The 16,595-nt window shown below is 42.8% G+C and overlaps 1 protein-coding gene across 2 annotated transcripts; it reads left to right on the top strand.

Moving 5' to 3' along the window:
- Positions 1 to 12,854: 12,854 nt before the first annotated feature.
- On the top strand, positions 12,855 to 15,755 carry LOC124686117 (F-box/FBD/LRR-repeat protein At5g22660-like). 2 transcript variants are annotated; one of them, XM_047220116.1, is made up of 5 exons: positions 12,855 to 13,026; positions 13,115 to 13,186; positions 13,276 to 14,197; positions 14,603 to 14,756; positions 15,427 to 15,755. In XM_047220116.1, exons 2-5 carry the CDS (start codon positions 13,182 to 13,184, stop codon positions 15,441 to 15,443), a joined length of 1,098 nt encoding a protein of 365 aa, XP_047076072.1. In that variant the 5' UTR covers positions 12,855 to 13,026; positions 13,115 to 13,181; the 3' UTR covers positions 15,444 to 15,755. The 2 variants fall into 2 exon arrangements, with proteins under 2 accessions (XP_047076072.1, XP_047076071.1); XM_047220115.1 differs by having other exon boundaries at positions 13,110 to 13,186.
- Positions 15,756 to 16,595: the final 840 nt, after the last annotated feature.

The raw sequence follows: 16,595 nt of genomic DNA, 5'->3' as shown, positions 1-16,595 counted from the left end.
GAACACCGGTGGGTTGGTGTTTTGGAAGTTTTTCAGCTTCGACCCTGGGTGGTCGTGGTTTCCGTGGCCTTGATTGCCCTGAGCAAGCTGTTGAAGTGCAGCTAGGTTGGCTTGACGGTCAACTCTCTCAGCTTCTCTTTCTGCCATCATCTGTTGCAACATTTGCATCATTGCGGTTTCGCTGCGAGTTGGGGGTGCCATCTGAACAGGGATAGGGATCATGAGATGAGAGGGAAATTTCTATGGCTCATTTTGGGATAAAATATCACACAACTTAAAACTTGATTCATAATAATGATATTACACACACACAAACATAGTCATGGAGGTAGCAAATATTACAAGCCAAATGTTCAGGAGGGTTTTAAGAACCCTTTCAACAAACTACGATACATGGGGCGGGTACAAAGGACCGATACATAACACGGGACGCAAGTGCTCAGACGGGACTACTCGCCATCGACGTTGATAGGGTAGACATTGTCTACCCCGGCATCGAGGTGCTCATGGCCATCCTCGTAAGGGTGGAACTCCAGGTCGTCGTCTTCCTCTTCCTCGTAGTCGTCGTCGTTGCTGACGTAGGAGTAGCCGTCCCCCTGGATGTCCTCCCCTTCACCCTCACCTTCCAGCTCCTGGATCTGCTCAGCTTGGGTGGCGATGGTCGCCTTCAGAGTGGCGATCCTGGCCTTGAGGCGGTTGATGGCGTGATCCTTCTTCTGGTTGGCGCGGCGGAGAGCCCTGCGCTCCGCGGCGATAACCCTGATGGTGTCTGCTTGCTGCGCCAACTGGATGTGAGTGTGGTTGGCGTATTCGCGGGAGTTGTCGAGGTCGATGCGGGTCTCGTTCAACATAAAGTCGAGGTGGTCCACATGGTGGCGGAGTTGCGGGTGCGACGGCAGGTTCATTGGCACTCCGAGGGAGTTGTGCCTCGCGTAGTGCAAGAAGCGACTATCCTCGAAGTCCATGAAGTTTTGCCCGCACAGACATGCGAGCCCTTCCTGAAGTCCCCGTGCAAGACCATCCGCCCAGTTGTTCTCCTTGAAGGAGAACTGGATCCTTGCGCTCATTGGGAGAGTGAACCTTCCTCGAAGGTCCACCATGATCACCCACTGAAGTTGACCACCGGGCTGGTCATTGAGCATTCCACCAAAGACTTCCGGTGGTGGGCGCCCGAGGTACTCGGAGAGGGAGAAGAGGTCCCTCTCAAAGATGAGCTCTCCACCGTTCCCCAACTGATAGAACTCAGTCTGGAGAAAAGGCTGCGCGTCCACGACGTGATCCATCTGTAGAGAGATAGATGATTAAGTTAGATAAGTGCAAGTGTTCCAAATTTTAATTTACTTATAAGAAGGGCATGAATTTAAAGTTTGTAATAAACTCTTCAAGGTAAGAAAGTGAATAAGGTTTTCATAACTAGTCAAATCATGGAATTTGAAACTAAGTTTTTGAGCGTCCATTCTAACTAGGGTCTCCTAAGGTCAAACAATGGCTCTGATACCAACTTGTAAACACCCGAATTTTTAAGTCCGGATGCCCTATTACATCATACATCGCAATCCCAGGAAGATTGTTTTTGCGAGACATAATAGTAAGTAGTTCAGAGTCATCATTTATTACAACACATAAGGTCTTACAACAAGGGATCACATGATCCAATATTACACAAATAGATGGTTCAACATCACAAATAAGTAGCGGAAGCGTAGTAGTAGTGGACTATCTATTCCACATGCAACGCTTGACGTTAGAAGACGATCCTAGTTATCTTAGACGTCCTGTTGTCCGTCATCCTGATACTGGTGCTCTCCTTCATAGTCTGGCATTTGAATAGCCAGGGCAAAGCCATGAGTACTTTTAAAGTACTCGCAAACTAATTCTATGATAAATACTCATTAAGTGTAACAAGGGGTGCTAAGCTCTAGGTTTATTTGCATAAAGCCAAGTTTTAGTTTGATAAACATTTAGTAAAGTCTTATCATGTGCTAGACTAACTCAAGTGGGAACATTAGTGTCATTCCCACAACTCCTTATGGTTCACCATAATATCACCTTTCACTTCACCATTCATTTCTAGGATCAAAACATTTTAATGATAACGGAGATAGTATGGCCTTTCCAATCGTCCGTAACCGTGGACACGGCTATTCGAATAGGTTTAACACTCGCAGAGGTTGTACTCTTGTGCCACAACTTTTGATTTCATCCGTCGAGGATAACCCCGAATCATCGTAACACGATACGTGGATCATCAATCGAAACCTTTCACTTATATATGCTAGTATGAGCACCTCTCCCCATGAGCTTGGCCTCCCGGTGGAAACCGCAGTTAACCCGGGAACTGCACAGGGCTTGGGCCGTACATTCACCTCAATTCAACATCAATCCACACTTAACGGAGGCAGCCGCAACGTAACCCTATGATGTTTGTTCAGAGGGAACCCATACTAGAATACACAAGTTTCTAGTTAAGCCCTACCCATAATCAGGTATTGTGGGGGTACTTGTATAATTGGAAGGGTATCGCATTCAAACCCAATCATCAATTTTATCAAAAATCACCATCTTCTCTTGTTCATTTCCACCTCCACTTTACTTTCTTTCAAAGTCATTTCACTTCACCATGTTCCCATCTAGAGTAGTCAATTTTAATTGATTAGCACTAGCAACTATATGAGGGGTGCTATCTAGCTTTGAGTTGTGCTAATCTATTCCAAGTATTGATCTACTCTAGACCAAGTGAATCATAAATCAAAAAGTACTTTGAAATAAATAAGCAAAAGTAAGTGTAAGTAAAAACATGGATAGGTAATACATAAAAGGAAAGTGTGATGGTGCCTTTGCTCTTGTAGAGCTAAGCACTTGTGTTTAGCAAGGGTTAGCTTGCCTTGAGCTGGGTAGTTATCGAAGTTCTCTTCTTCTTCCTGAGAGTAGGCCTCCTCCTCTTGGTATTCCTCGTTACTAGCGTCTATATACGAATACGAAGTATAAATACTAAACCAAGCTCACATACTAAACTAGAAACACTCAAAAGGGTTCACACACTAATCCTATCATCAATCAAACATGGCATGGTGGATTATTGGATTAGTCTTTAGTTAAAAGAAGAATAATTTCCTCTCATTATTCCTAGTTCTTAAATTTGGTATGTAGATCCTTAGAGGAGTTCATTTCTTCTCATTACATCTTATTAAGATTTAATCCCTTCATATAATAATAAGGTATGAAATATAGGTTGACCCAAAGTCAACATTTCATATCTATTATATGTGAGTATAAATTTAATTTAAGTGCTACACTTTAAATAGTTTTAATACTTAACATTTAATGAATTAAAAATCTCTAAGTAATAATTCTCAAGGGTTTATTAGCCTAAGTCATTCCCCCTGGTTATTAGTACTTAGGATCAAAATTTAAATGAGAGGTAGCTCTCATATTAGTGTTGAGTTTGAATTCCAATTTCAATTGCTGATCTAGTCCATGATCATACAAACAACATGTCTATATTATTGCATAATCAATTAGAGGCCATCATTTGTGATTTATTAGAGTTGGAATCAATTCAAAATCTATTCTGGTTAAATTTTAAATAAAGTTTGAATGTTCAAAAGTCCCCGTCTTGTTCTTTTTATCAAATTAATTCTACTGTGAATTTGGGGGTGGGGCCAGTGGCATTGGATAGATAAATTCATGGGCTTTCCAACGGTATAAAGTTTGCTAAATTTGGTTTGGCAGATTTCAAACTATTCAAATTTTACTAAACCTTTAGCAGCATATTTTGAATAAAGATTAAATCCGAATTTGAATTGATGGGCTAGGCGGGAAAGCTAAACGGGCCGAAACAGATTTAAATTTCACTTTGCAGCCCAACTAGCAACTGGTGCGGGTGGGCTGCCCTGACGAGGTGGGGGCCACCTGTCAGCGGCTCTTTAAACGCCGAAGCGGTACGCGCGCGTTAGGCCGTAGGATTAGAACATGATCCGACGGTGCTGGAGCATCGTCGTCTCCGACGAGCGACGGCTCACTGGCGGCGAGCCTAGGGGGTGGGAGAGCCTACCAGGCCGTTGCAGGAGTCTGGCAGTGTGCGCGGGGAAGTGGAAGTAGATGAGGAAGAGCTTGGGGCAGCGGCGGCGCTCGGGAGGCTCCAATCGAAGCGGGGCTTCCGCGGGCTCCGGCGGACCTCGGCTTCCAATTGCTCGTCGCTCCGGCGAGGTGGTGTTAAATTGAGGTGGGGAGAGTGATCGGTGAAGAGAGGGGAGCGAGATGGTGTGAAGAAGTTGCGGGCTGAGGTGCTCTATTTATAGTGGGCGAGGGTGGCCGTGAGGTGCCTGCAAGGGCGCGTCGACGGCGTGGCCTCTCCGTCGATCGAAAGGGCAAGGCGAGGACAAGCATCTTGTAGGCGTCGTCCCGGCGATGCTCGAGGACTAGCTGGCGCAGCGAAAGGGTGAAAGGATTGCTCAGGAGGTCGATTCGAGTGCGGCGGTCCTTGCGGTAAGATTCCGACGAGGACGACGGTGATGAGGCGGCCGCAGTCGATCGATCGCGTCTAGTGGCTAGAGGGCGCAGAGGCGGTGCTCGACGCAGCGGTAGGCTTTGCAGGGGAGGCGTAGGCTGCTCGAGCGCGTGGCGTCCTGGCGCGGCCAGAGCGCGGTCACCGCGTGCACGGGAGTGTACTGGCATGGTTTTGGACGCGGCTCTCCTGGCCAATGCCGAGCCTTGGCGAGCATGGGCTGTGTACCGTGATGTTCCTCGTGTTACAGAGATGCTCTGGGACAAGGTGGTGCTGAGAGAGAGAGGCTAGAGAGAGAGAGGTGCCAAAGGTGGCCGGCATGGCCACGGCATGCATAGTCTAGGGTTTCTTTTCCCCCTTCTCTCACTTTAATCAACCAAGGCAGGTACTGGGATGATGCAGGGGCTGTAGGAGAGTGTAATGATCACAGGTTAAAGGGGTTTAGGGAAGAAACCAGAGGATAATAGAGTGTAACTCAATTCTGGAATCATGCCTGTCACCTGTTCGACACAATGGCCGCATGAACAAAACTTTTGAAATTTGAAATTCTTTTTGGTTGATCTTAAACATATTAAATATGGGTTAGAATGGTGGTGGTGGGGTTCAATTTGGAGTTGTTTTGCAAAATGGCAAAAGTGACATGATCTTCACTTTATTTCAGCATCCCTACTTGTCACCTTTATACTGGTCAACCTAGTCAACTCTAGCCATGGTGGTCAACATCAAAGTTACTCACCTTGACATGGTCTTGGATGACCTGGCTTTGGTTGACCAAGTTTAGATCAAGAAATGAGAAAACCAGAGGGGTAAAGTAGTGAAGAAATTATTTTGGTGACAAGTGACCATTATCATATGTATGAAAGAATTTTGATTTCCTTGTGTTTGATTCTTGATCCAATGATGCAATTGTGTTAGTTTAGTATATTGAAGTATTCTACAAGCAAGGGAGCAAGCAATTATGGCCTAGGTTGAGGATTTGCAATTTGGCATAATGTGTATGTAAGTGAATTATGGGTTTTTCCCATTTTCTTCAATTCTCCTCAAATTAGGGTTTGGTGATCTTGGTTAGGGTTCCAATAGCAATTGTTAAACATACCAACACTCATCATGGCAATTTCACAAAAGAAAATCACTCAAATGCATGAACCTATATGTGGCACTATATGCATAGAAAAAGTTTTTGTTAATTGCAAATTTTGTCTTTGGGGAAATTGTCTTTCTTGTTTATTATTGTTGAAACTTGGGATGTTACAATTATGCTTCATGAACTTGTTTATTTACAAAACTACTATGCATAGGAAGCATATTAGACTTAAATGTGTTTTGAATTTGCCTCTTGATGCTCTCTTTTGCTTCAAATACTATTTCTTGCGAGTGCATCATTAAAACTGCTGAGCCCATCTTAATGGCTATAAAGAAAGAACTTCTTGGGAGATAACCCATGTGTTATTTTGCTACAGCATTTTTGTTGTATATTTGAGTCTTGGAAGTTGTTTACTACTGTAGCAACCTCTTCTTATCTTAGTTTTAAGTTTTGTTGTGCCAAGTAAAGTCTTTGATAGTAAAGTAAGTACTAGATTTGGATTACTGCGCAGTTCCAGATTTCTTTGCTTGTCACGAATCTGGGTCTACCTCCCTGTAGGTAGCTCGGAAAATTAATCCAACTTACGTGCATGATCCTCGGATATGTACGCAACTTTCATTCAATTTGAGCATTTTCATTTGAGCAAGTCTGGTGGCCTAATAAAATCCATCTTTACGGATCGTTCTGTTTTGACAGATTCTGCCTTTTATTTCGCATTGCCTCTTTTGCTATGTTGGATGAATTTCTTTGATCCATTAATGTCCGAGTAGCTTTATGCAATGTCCGAAGTGTTAAGAATGATTGTGTCACCTCTCGAACATGTTAATTTTTATTGTGCACTAACCCTCTAATGAGTTGTTTCGAGTTTGGTGTGGAGGAAGTTTTCAAGGATCAAGAGAGGAGTATGATGCAATATGATCAAGGAGAGTGAAAGCTCTAAGCTTGGGGATGCCCGGTGGTTCACCCCTGCATATTCTAAGAAGACTCAAGCGTCTAAGCTTGGGGATGCCCAAGGCATCCCCTTCTTCATCAACAACATTATCGAGTTCCTCCCCCGAAACTATATTTTTATTCCGTCACATCTTATGCACTTTGCTTGGAGCGTCGGTTTGTTTTGTTTTTGTTTTGTTTGAATAAAATGGATCCTAGCATTCACTTTGTGGGAGAGAGACACGCTCCGCTGTAGCATATGGACAAGTATGTCCTTAGGCTCTACTCATAGTATTCATGGCGAAGTTTCTTCTTCGTTAAATTGTTATATGGTTGGAATTGGAAAATGCTACATGTAGTAATTCTAAAATGTCTTGGATAATTTGATGCTTGGCAATTGTTGTGCTCATGTTTAAGCTCTTGCATCATATACTTTGCACCCATTAATGAAGAAACACTTAGAGCTTGCTAATTTGGTTTGCATATTTGGTTTCTCTAGAGTCTAGATAACATCTAGTATTGAGTTTTGAACAACAAGGAAGACGGTGTAGAGTCTTATAATGTTTACAATATGTCTTTTATGTGAGTTTTGCTGCACCGTTCATCCTTGTGTTTGTTTCAAATAACCTTGCTAGCCTAAACCTTGTATCGAGAGGGAATACTTCTCATGCATCCAAAATCCTTGAGCCAACCACTATGCCATTTGTGTCCACCATACCTACCTACTACATGGTATTTCTCCGCCATTCCAAAGTAAATTGCTTGAGTGCTACCTTTAAAATTCCATCATTCACCTTTGCAATATATAGCTCATGGGACAAATAGCTTAAAAACTATTGTGGTATTGAATATGTACTTATGCACTTTATCTCTTATTAAGTTGCTTGTTGTGCGATAACCATGTTTACGGGGACGCCATCAACTATTCTTTGTTGAATATCATGTGAGTTGCTATGCATGTCCGTCTTGTCCGAAGTAAGAGAGATCTACCACCTTAATGGTTGGAGCATGCATATTGTTAGAGAAGAACATTGGGCCGCTAACTAAAGCCATGATTCATGGTGGAAGTTTCAGTTTTGGACACACATCCTCAATCTCATATGAGAATAATAATTGTTGCCACATGCTTATGCATTAAAGAGGAGTCCATTATCTGTTGTCCATGTTGTCCCGGTATGGATGTCTAAGTTGAGAATAATCAAAAGCGAGAAATCCAAAATGCGAGCTTTCTCCTTAGACCTTTGTACAGGCGGCATGGAGGTACCCCATTGTGACACTTGGTTAAAACATGTGCATTGCAAAGATCCGGTAGTCCAAGCTAATTAGGACAAGGTGCGGGCACTATTAGTATACTATGCATGAGACTTGCAACTTGTAAGATATAACTTTCATAACTCATATGCTTTATTACTACCGTTGACAAAATTGTTTCATGTTTTCAAAATAAAAGCTCTAGCACAAATATAGCAATCGATGCTTTCCTCTTTGAAGGACCATTCTCTTTACTTTTATGTTGAGTCAGTTCACCTATCTCTCTCCACCTCAAGAAGCAAACACTTGTGTGAACTATGCATTGATTCTTACATACTTGCATATTGCACTTGTTATATTACTCTATGTTGACAATTATCCATGAGATATACATGTTACAAGTTGAAAGCAACCGCTGAAACTTAATCTTCCTTTGTGTTGCTTCAATACCTTTACTTTGATTTATTGCTTTATGAGTTAACTCTTATGCAAGACTTATTAATGCTTGTCTTGAAGTACTATTCATGAAAAGTCTTTGCTTTCTGATTCACTTGTTTACTCATGTCATTACCATTGTTTTGATCGCTGCATTCACTACATATGTTTACAAATAGTATGATCAAGTTTATGATGGCATGTCACTTCAGAAATTATCTTTGTTATCGTTTTACCTGCTCGGGACGAGCGAGAACTAAGCTTGGGGATGCTTGATACGTCTCCGACGTATCGATAATTTCTTATGTTCTATGCCATATTATTGATGATACCTACATGTTTTATGCACACTTTATGTCATATTCGTGCATTTTACGGAACTAACCTATTAACAAGATGCCGAAGTGCTAGTTGTCTGTTTTCTGCTGTTTTTGGTTTCGGAAATCCTAGTAACGAAATATTCTCGGAATTGGACGAAATCAAGACCCAGGGGCCTATTTTGCCACGAACCTTCCGGAAGACCGAAGAGCATACGAAGTGGGGCCACGAGGTGGCGACACCACAAGGCGGCGCGGCCAAGGGGGCCCGCGCCGCCCTATGGTGTGGGCCCTCGTCGGCCCTCCGACTACGCCCTTCCGCCTACTTAAAGCCTCCGTCGCGAAACCCCCGATGCGAAAAAACACGATACGGAAAACCTTGCGAGACGCCGCCGCCGCCAATCCCATCTCGGGGATTACGGAGATCTCCTCCGGCACCCTGCCGGAGAGGGGATTCATCTCCCGGAGGACTCTACACCGCCATGGTCGCCTCCGGAGTGATGAGTGAGTAGTTCACCCCTGGACTATGGGTCCATAGCGGTAGCTAGATGGTTGTCTTCTCCTCATTGTGCTTCATTGTTGGATCTTGTGAGCTGCCTAACATGATCAAGATCATCTATCTATAATACTCTATGTTGTGTTTGTCGGGATCCGATGGATAGAGAATACCATGTTATGTTAATTATCAAGTTATTACATATGTGTTGTTTATGATCTTGCATGCTCTCCGTTATTAGTAGAGGCTCGGCCAAGTTTTTGCTCTTAACTCCAAGAGGGAGTATTTATGCTCGATAGTGGGTTCATGCTCGCATTGACACTGGGACGGTGATGAGAAAGTTCTAAGGTTGTGTTGTGCTTGTTGCCACTAAGGATAAAACATTGGCGCTATGTCTAAGGATGTAGTTGTTGATTACATTACGCACCATATTTAATGCAATTGTACTGTTGCTTTGCAACTTAATACTTGGAAGGGGTTCGGATGATAACTCTGAAGGTGGACTTTTTAGGCATAGATGCGGTTGGATGGCGGTCTATGTACTTTGTCGTAATGCCCAATTAAATCTCACTATACTTATCATGACATGTATGTGCATTGTTATGCTCTCTCTATTTGTCAATTGCCCGACCGTAATTTGTTCACCCAACATGCTTTTATCTTATGGGAGAGACACCTCTAGTGAGCTGTGGACCCCGGTCCATTCTTTAATACTTGAAATACAAATCTGTTGCAATACTTGTTTTACTTGTTTTCTCCGCAAACAATCATCTTCCACACAATACGGTTAATCCTTTGTTACAGCAAGCCGGTGAGATTGACAACCTCACTTGTTTCGTTGGGGCAAAGTACTTTGGTTGTGTTGTGCGGGTTCCACGTTGGCGCCGGGATCTCCGGTGTTGCGCCGCACTACATCCCGCCGCCATCAACCTTCAACGTGCTTCTTGGCTCCTCCTGGTTCGATAAACCTTGGTTTCTTTCTGAGGGAAAACTTGCTGCTGTGCGCATCATACCTTCCTCTTGGGGTTCCCAACGAACGTGTGAGTTACACGCCATCAATGATGCTAGAACTATGAAGAAATTTAGACCTATAAGTTTACTTAATTGTAGCTTTAATATTTTCTGCAAAGTGCTGATGAATAGGTTGGCCAAAATCATAGGGAGATTGATTTCTCCAAATTAGTCTGCTTTTATTAAGGGTAGATATATTTTGGAGAGTGTTGTTACTGCACATGAAATTGTCCATGAGGTGCACAAGAGGAAAATGGAAGGTTTTGTGTTTAAAATTGATTATGAAAAGGCCTATGATAGGGTCAATCTAGATTTTCTTTATGAGGTCTTGCATCTTAGGGATTTTAGTCCCTTCTGGATTAGGCTTATAAAACAGTTGACTACTGGAGGTTCGGTGGGTGTGAAAATAAATGAAGTGGAAAGTGATTTCTTTATCACTGGTAAAGGTTTAAGACAGGGAGACCCCCTGTCACCTGGTCTTTTTAATTTTGTAGTGGATGTTTTCTCTAAAATGTTGCTCAAGGGGAGTGATATGGGACTGATCAGGGGCCTCTGCCCTGACTTTGTCCCAGGTGGTGTTATTTGTCTCCAGTATGCTGACGATACCTTACTTTTCCTTGAGAAAAGTAATGAGATAGCTACTAATATGAAATGGATTCTAACTTGCTTTGAACAGATCTCTGGCATGAGAATTAATTATCATAAAAGTGAGCTAATTCCTATTAATGTAGAGATAGGGGAGTGTACCACTTTCCTGGAAACTTTTGGATGTGTACTAGGTTCTTTTCCAGTTCAATACCTAGGGATTCCTCTGCATTATGATAAGTTGAGAAGGGAGGATCTTCAACCTTTGATTGATTCCCTCTTAAGTAGATTAGCTGGCTGGAGAGGGAAGTTATTATCCTCTGCAGCCAAAAGGGAATTAGTTAGATCAGTTTTAGCTAGTATTCCTGTTTATTTGCTATCTTTCTTTAAGTTTCCAAAATGGGCTTTGAATCTTATTAATACACAACTAGCCAATTGTCTTTGGAATGATGAGGAAGGGAATAACAAAATTCATTTAGCCAATTGGTCCTCTGTGTGTATGAGAAAGGAGTTTGGTGGCTTGGGGATTCCTAATCTGCAAGACTTAAATTTATGTCTTTTAGGGTCCTGGGTTAAGAGATATATACAGGGAGAAGGGACCCTGTGGAGGAAGGTCATAGATTGTAAGTATAATACTAAGGATCCTAATATTCTGTGTTGCCATGATGCACACCCATCCACCTTTTGGAAAGGTGTGATGGGGGCTGCAGAAGCTGTGAGGTTTGGTTATAAATGGAAAATAGGAAATGGTAGGAGTGTTAGATTTTGGGAAGATATTTGGTTTGGTAATACTAATTTGGCAACTCAGTTTTGGGAATTATATTTTATATCTAATCAACAAACTAAAACTGTTAGGGATATTTGGGATGGAACAACTTTGAGATGTGATTTTAGGAGAAACTTCACTGATGACATGATGGTACAATGGCAAGAATTAGTAGTCATTGCTGAAACTATAGTGTATAACTCTGATGAGGATCAACTTATCTGGGCTTATGAAACAAATGGGGTGTACTCTTCAAAATCAATGTATGCTCTAGTAAATTTTAGAGGAGTAACTCCAATTTATTTACCTGCTGTTTGAGACTTAAAAATTCCACCTAGGATTCAGATTTTTCTTTGGCTGTTGTCTCAAAACAAGATTATGACTAGAGACAATTTGAGAAGGAGGGGTATTCCAAAACCTATGGAGTGCTCCTTCTGTAGAGAATTTGAAAGTGTGCATCACCTGTTTTTTGATCGTATTGTTGCAAGGCGAGTGTGGGGCCTTGTTAAAGATATCTGTAAGCACAGGGTAGAGAAATATATAGATATAGCTGGTAGATGGCTATGTAACAAAAAGTTTCTGCAGTTTAATTTCATATCCTCTGCTATTTTGTGGGGGATTTGGAACTCTAGGAATAGTTTAGTGTTTAATAGACTTACTTGGTTGGATTTGAAGCAGGTGTGGAGAGTCATTCTTTCTTATCTTAAAAACTGGAAGGTACCTTTCAAGGACCAGATGTGGGAGGAAGTGGAACTCTTCATGAAGCATCTGTCAAACAAGATGAGAGCACCACTGGAGCTGAAACCACCCTGAAGTGTTCTTCCTTTGATTGGATATCTTCCTGGGCTCCTGCCGTCAAAATTTCTCATGGAGGACGAGCGTCACTGGAGTTTCTGAAGGAGCATCCAGAGGAAGACGCTTCAGTTCATGTCGTGCTGTGAAGAGTTTCAGTTTGGAGTGGGGTGTAATAGCTTTGGAAACTTCTTTTTAGACGGTGCTGTGCTTGTGTGTCGTGGAAGAGGTTTAGTTGCTGGAACTCAGCCTTAAAACTAGTGTTTTGTAATGCTTTTGTCTGCGGTTTGGGCGGTAGGTTTAGCCCTGGTTTCTGCTGTTGGTGTTAGCGGTGGGTGGGGGTGTGTGTTGAACTTTGTGGTTTCATTTTATCTATGAAATGGAACCGGGGAGATGTCTCCCTGTGAATCTAAAAAAGGAGGGCAATTCATAGAGGTACCAAGTAAAGAGGGGCAAAAAATAAAATTCCCCGGTGAGTCTGGACAAAATGTGATGGAAGGATTATGCATTCTGGACCGTTAGATGTGAAAAGTGTGGCACCGATTGGTATCTGTAAGTTGGTGGGATACTTTTGCACCATTAACCCATTCCCAGCACGTTTTGTTTGAGCCCTAGTTCCCAGATCGCCCCGGCGAAGCCGACGGCGGCGGCGGCGGCGGCAGCACATCGTGTACCAGCTCGTCCCCGTGCCGACCGGTATCTAGGGATACGAAGACGCTACTTCAACAAGTTTCAAGGCGGAGTCCATTCTCCTTTTGACGGCAGAGCGACCGACCGCCGCCGAGTTGCAAAAGTAAAGAAATTCCCCAATTCTTGTGGCGGTGGCGAGTGGCTTGCCGGCGGCCAGGCAAGGTGAGGCAGCGCCGCAAGGCATCCAGCTCTTTCTCCCATCCGATTCACTCCACCATCTAGTTTAATCGATTTTTGCTTCGCAGCGCAGACGAATTTAAGGGACTAGAAACTCCACCGACTCTCGCGGCGGTGGCGAGTGGCTCGCCGGCGGCAAGATGAGGTGAGGCGGCGCCGCCGCAGGGCATGCGGATCTTCCTCCCATCCGATTCCCTCCACTGTCCCGTCATTTGATCTTTTCTTGCCTCGCAGCGCCGACGAAGCCCGCCAAATGTTCGAAGGAATGCTCATCAGCCCGCCGCCCGTGAGCGGCGCCGACCGCATCAGCGCCCTGCCGGACAACGTGCTCCAGGACATCCTCTCCCTCCTCACGGCGCAGGAAGCCGTGCGGACGTGCGTGCTCGCCCGGAGCTGGCGCCACCTCTGGAGGTCCATCACGAGCCTGCGCATCCTCAGTCCAGATACTACATGGTATGAGTCAGACGACCCAGAGCCTGCCCGAGACCTCTGGAAGTTCGTGGACAATCTTCTCAACCTGCGTGACAAGCGCACCGAGCTGCACACTCTCGACATCAAATTCGGCCAATTCTCGAAAGAGGACCTGCCCTATGTCAGCCTATGGATCCGTTCTGCTGTGATGTGCAAAGTTAGTTCGCTCACCTTCCACCACATAGGTCCATACCTCTGCCTCGACGACCTGCATCTTGCATCCCGGCATCTCAGAACAGTACACCTTGCAAGTGTAGCCCTCCTAAAAGACAGCTTTGTTGATTTTGCTAGCTGCCCAGCGTTGGAGGATTTCAAGTTGCACGAGTGCAAAATCTGTTTTCTTGGGATATCATCTACCTCGCTGAAGCATTTGAGCATCACTGGCTGCATTTTTGGCCATGACTCGCACAGCAGACTCCATGTTTCTGCTCCGAGCCTTGCTTCGCTGAAACTAGATGATCTTATCGGTATTGCACCGATTTTTGAAAACATGTTGCTGCTAGAGATGGCATGCGTGAGTCTTGGAAATCAAGGCGCGGATGTTTGTTGCAATGTTTTTATGTCTGGTATTCTCTGTCGAGCTGATAATGCATGTCCTATTTGTGCTGATTACCCTGCCGATTATGTGCTCCTGGCTGCTATCTCAAGTGCCAGGCATCTGGAGCTGATATCTAAACCTGAAAATGTAAATTACTACTCTTAGCTCCTTTATGCTGTCCCTTTTTTTTTTGTGATGCACTATCTACATCGTTGCCTACACATCGCCACCAACTAGGGGTTCTTAGATCATCACGCCATTCTCAGTAAGGAATACTTTATTGGTTTAATTTTTGTATGTATATTGTTTTCAGTTCATTTTCGCAAGAGATTTGGAACACCGCCCTATATTTAGCAACGTAAAGACTTTATTACTAAACGAGTACTGGTGTGAGGCTCCTGGCTGCGGTCGACTAGCTCGCGTTCTAAAGAACTCACCAGTTTTAGAGAAGCTCACTCTTGAACTTTTCTGTGAGGTATGATTGGACAATTGCTGCCCTGTTAAAGTTATTATCGATAATCCATCTTGGTTAATTTTTTTTCCTTGCCTTAGGGACCAGATCATAAAATTGAAATGAAAGGAAGCTACAGGACAATGGAAGGACCGCCTGCAATATCTGAGCACCTTAAAATAGTCGAAGTCAAGTGTAATGCTGTCGACGAGAAAATTCTCGAAGTTTTGAAGTTTCTGCGTGCATTTAATATCCGTAAGCTAACTAATGACACTTTTGATGCTCTATATATTCTGAGATTAACTTTCATATGTGTGAGAGAAAGCAAGTATGGATAAGAAACTCCTGAATTATGTAGGAAGAACAGTTTGTAGGGATACCAAACTATTTGAGTCATTCTTGACCAGGCTGGTGCCCTGAACAGTAAATGAAAATTGTGCAGTAATAGAATATTTTGGCTCATTCTGTTGTTGAATAGTTGGTGCTAATCAATAATAATTTATATAGGCTCAGTTTGATTGTGATTCCTCATTCTTTTCCTGGAAAATTCTTTACAGTTTGCAAAACAAAAAAAATTTGAAAAATTATCGTCTATACTTGAACATTTCTGGTAGTGTATCCTCATGATTGCTCATTTTTCTATTTCATGTGCCATGAAATGGTTTATGATGTTTTCTGCATTCTCATTTGGAAGCAATTTAGCTTGATATTATATTGTGAGATTATCAGCTAGAAATGGCTGTATCAAATATAGTCAATGTTCGCGCTCAAATCCATGTTAAGATAACTTGCACCTGGTAAAGTAAATCTCCTGCGTGCTTACGGAACTTGTTCCAGTATCTTCATTTTTGTTTTCAAGCAGCTAAGCACCTTCTATGTCTTCAGATACACCAGACTCTTATGTTATCTTTTCATTCATTTACAGGATTTGGTTCTGAGTAAGGGCGAGAAGATCTGGGTTGGCGGTTGATGTGCTATCTCTTTAACTATTCAGAAATGCAAGAAAGGCTGAAGCATATATGCTAGGACAGTGTTTCCATATCTTCTGTGTATGCATTTTGTTCCGATTCACTCAGGGACTTGAACTGTCTGCAGTATATGTAACTTGTGAACTCTAGAGCGGCTGTAGACCACCGAGTTATTAGTATCATGTTATCTAGGACATCCGTTTATGGACGGAGGGAGTATGTAATTCTGGCTGAACTTATTTGGCTCTTGAACTGGTTAGTGCTCTATCGGCGTTTCTTATTGTTCTGTTCTGATGTGGTGATCCGTTATTTAGTGTGTGTTTGGATACTCGAAAACTTTTTCCTGCATTTAGGGAGATCTTGCTCATTGAGTCACGATTCATCGGGCTAAGTTCAAATTCAAGTTGTGCATCTAGTTTGGTTGCTAACAAAATATTTTTGGTCCATTTGTGCACTTCGTTTGGCTACCAACAAAGTTAATTTCGGGGTAGAGGATATAAATTTTTGTTGTTTGGTTTCATACACTGTGATGTTCTGATAACCACTGCTCACAAGTGGTGACACTACCACAAACTACTATGAATAACATGCAGGCAACATGTTTGGCCCTAGGTACTAGCAAATATCAATTCTGTTGTTGAATAGTTGGTGCTAATCAATATAGGCTTCTCAGATATGAGCAGCTTACTTGCCCTTATATATGGTCTAAATTGTCAAGCATTCAGTTTGATTGTGATTCATCATTCCTTTCCTGGAAATTCTTTACAGTTTGCATAACAATTTTTTTTAAATTATCGTCTATACTTGAACATTTCTGGTAGTGTATCCTCATGATTGCTCATTTTTCTACTTCATGTGCGATGAAATTGTTTATGACGCTTTCTGCATTCTCATTTCGGTGCTATTTAGCTTGATATTTTATTGTGTGATTAGCAGCTAGAAATGGCCGTATCAAATATAGTGAATGTTCGCGCTCAAATCCATATTAAGATAAGTTGCACCTGGTAAAGTAAATCTCCTGCGTGCTTACATAATTGTTCCAGTATCTTCATTTTTATTTTCAAGTAGCTGAGCACCTTCTACGCATTCAGATACAACTAGACTCTTATGTTATATTTTCATTCAT

Source organism: Lolium rigidum, chromosome 2 (genome assembly GCF_022539505.1).
Source record: "Lolium rigidum isolate FL_2022 chromosome 2, APGP_CSIRO_Lrig_0.1, whole genome shotgun sequence".
Taxonomy (NCBI): Eukaryota; Viridiplantae; Streptophyta; class Magnoliopsida; order Poales; family Poaceae; genus Lolium; species Lolium rigidum.
Note: the sequence above shows the minus strand (reverse complement) of the source record. Positions and strands in the feature narration are given on the sequence as shown.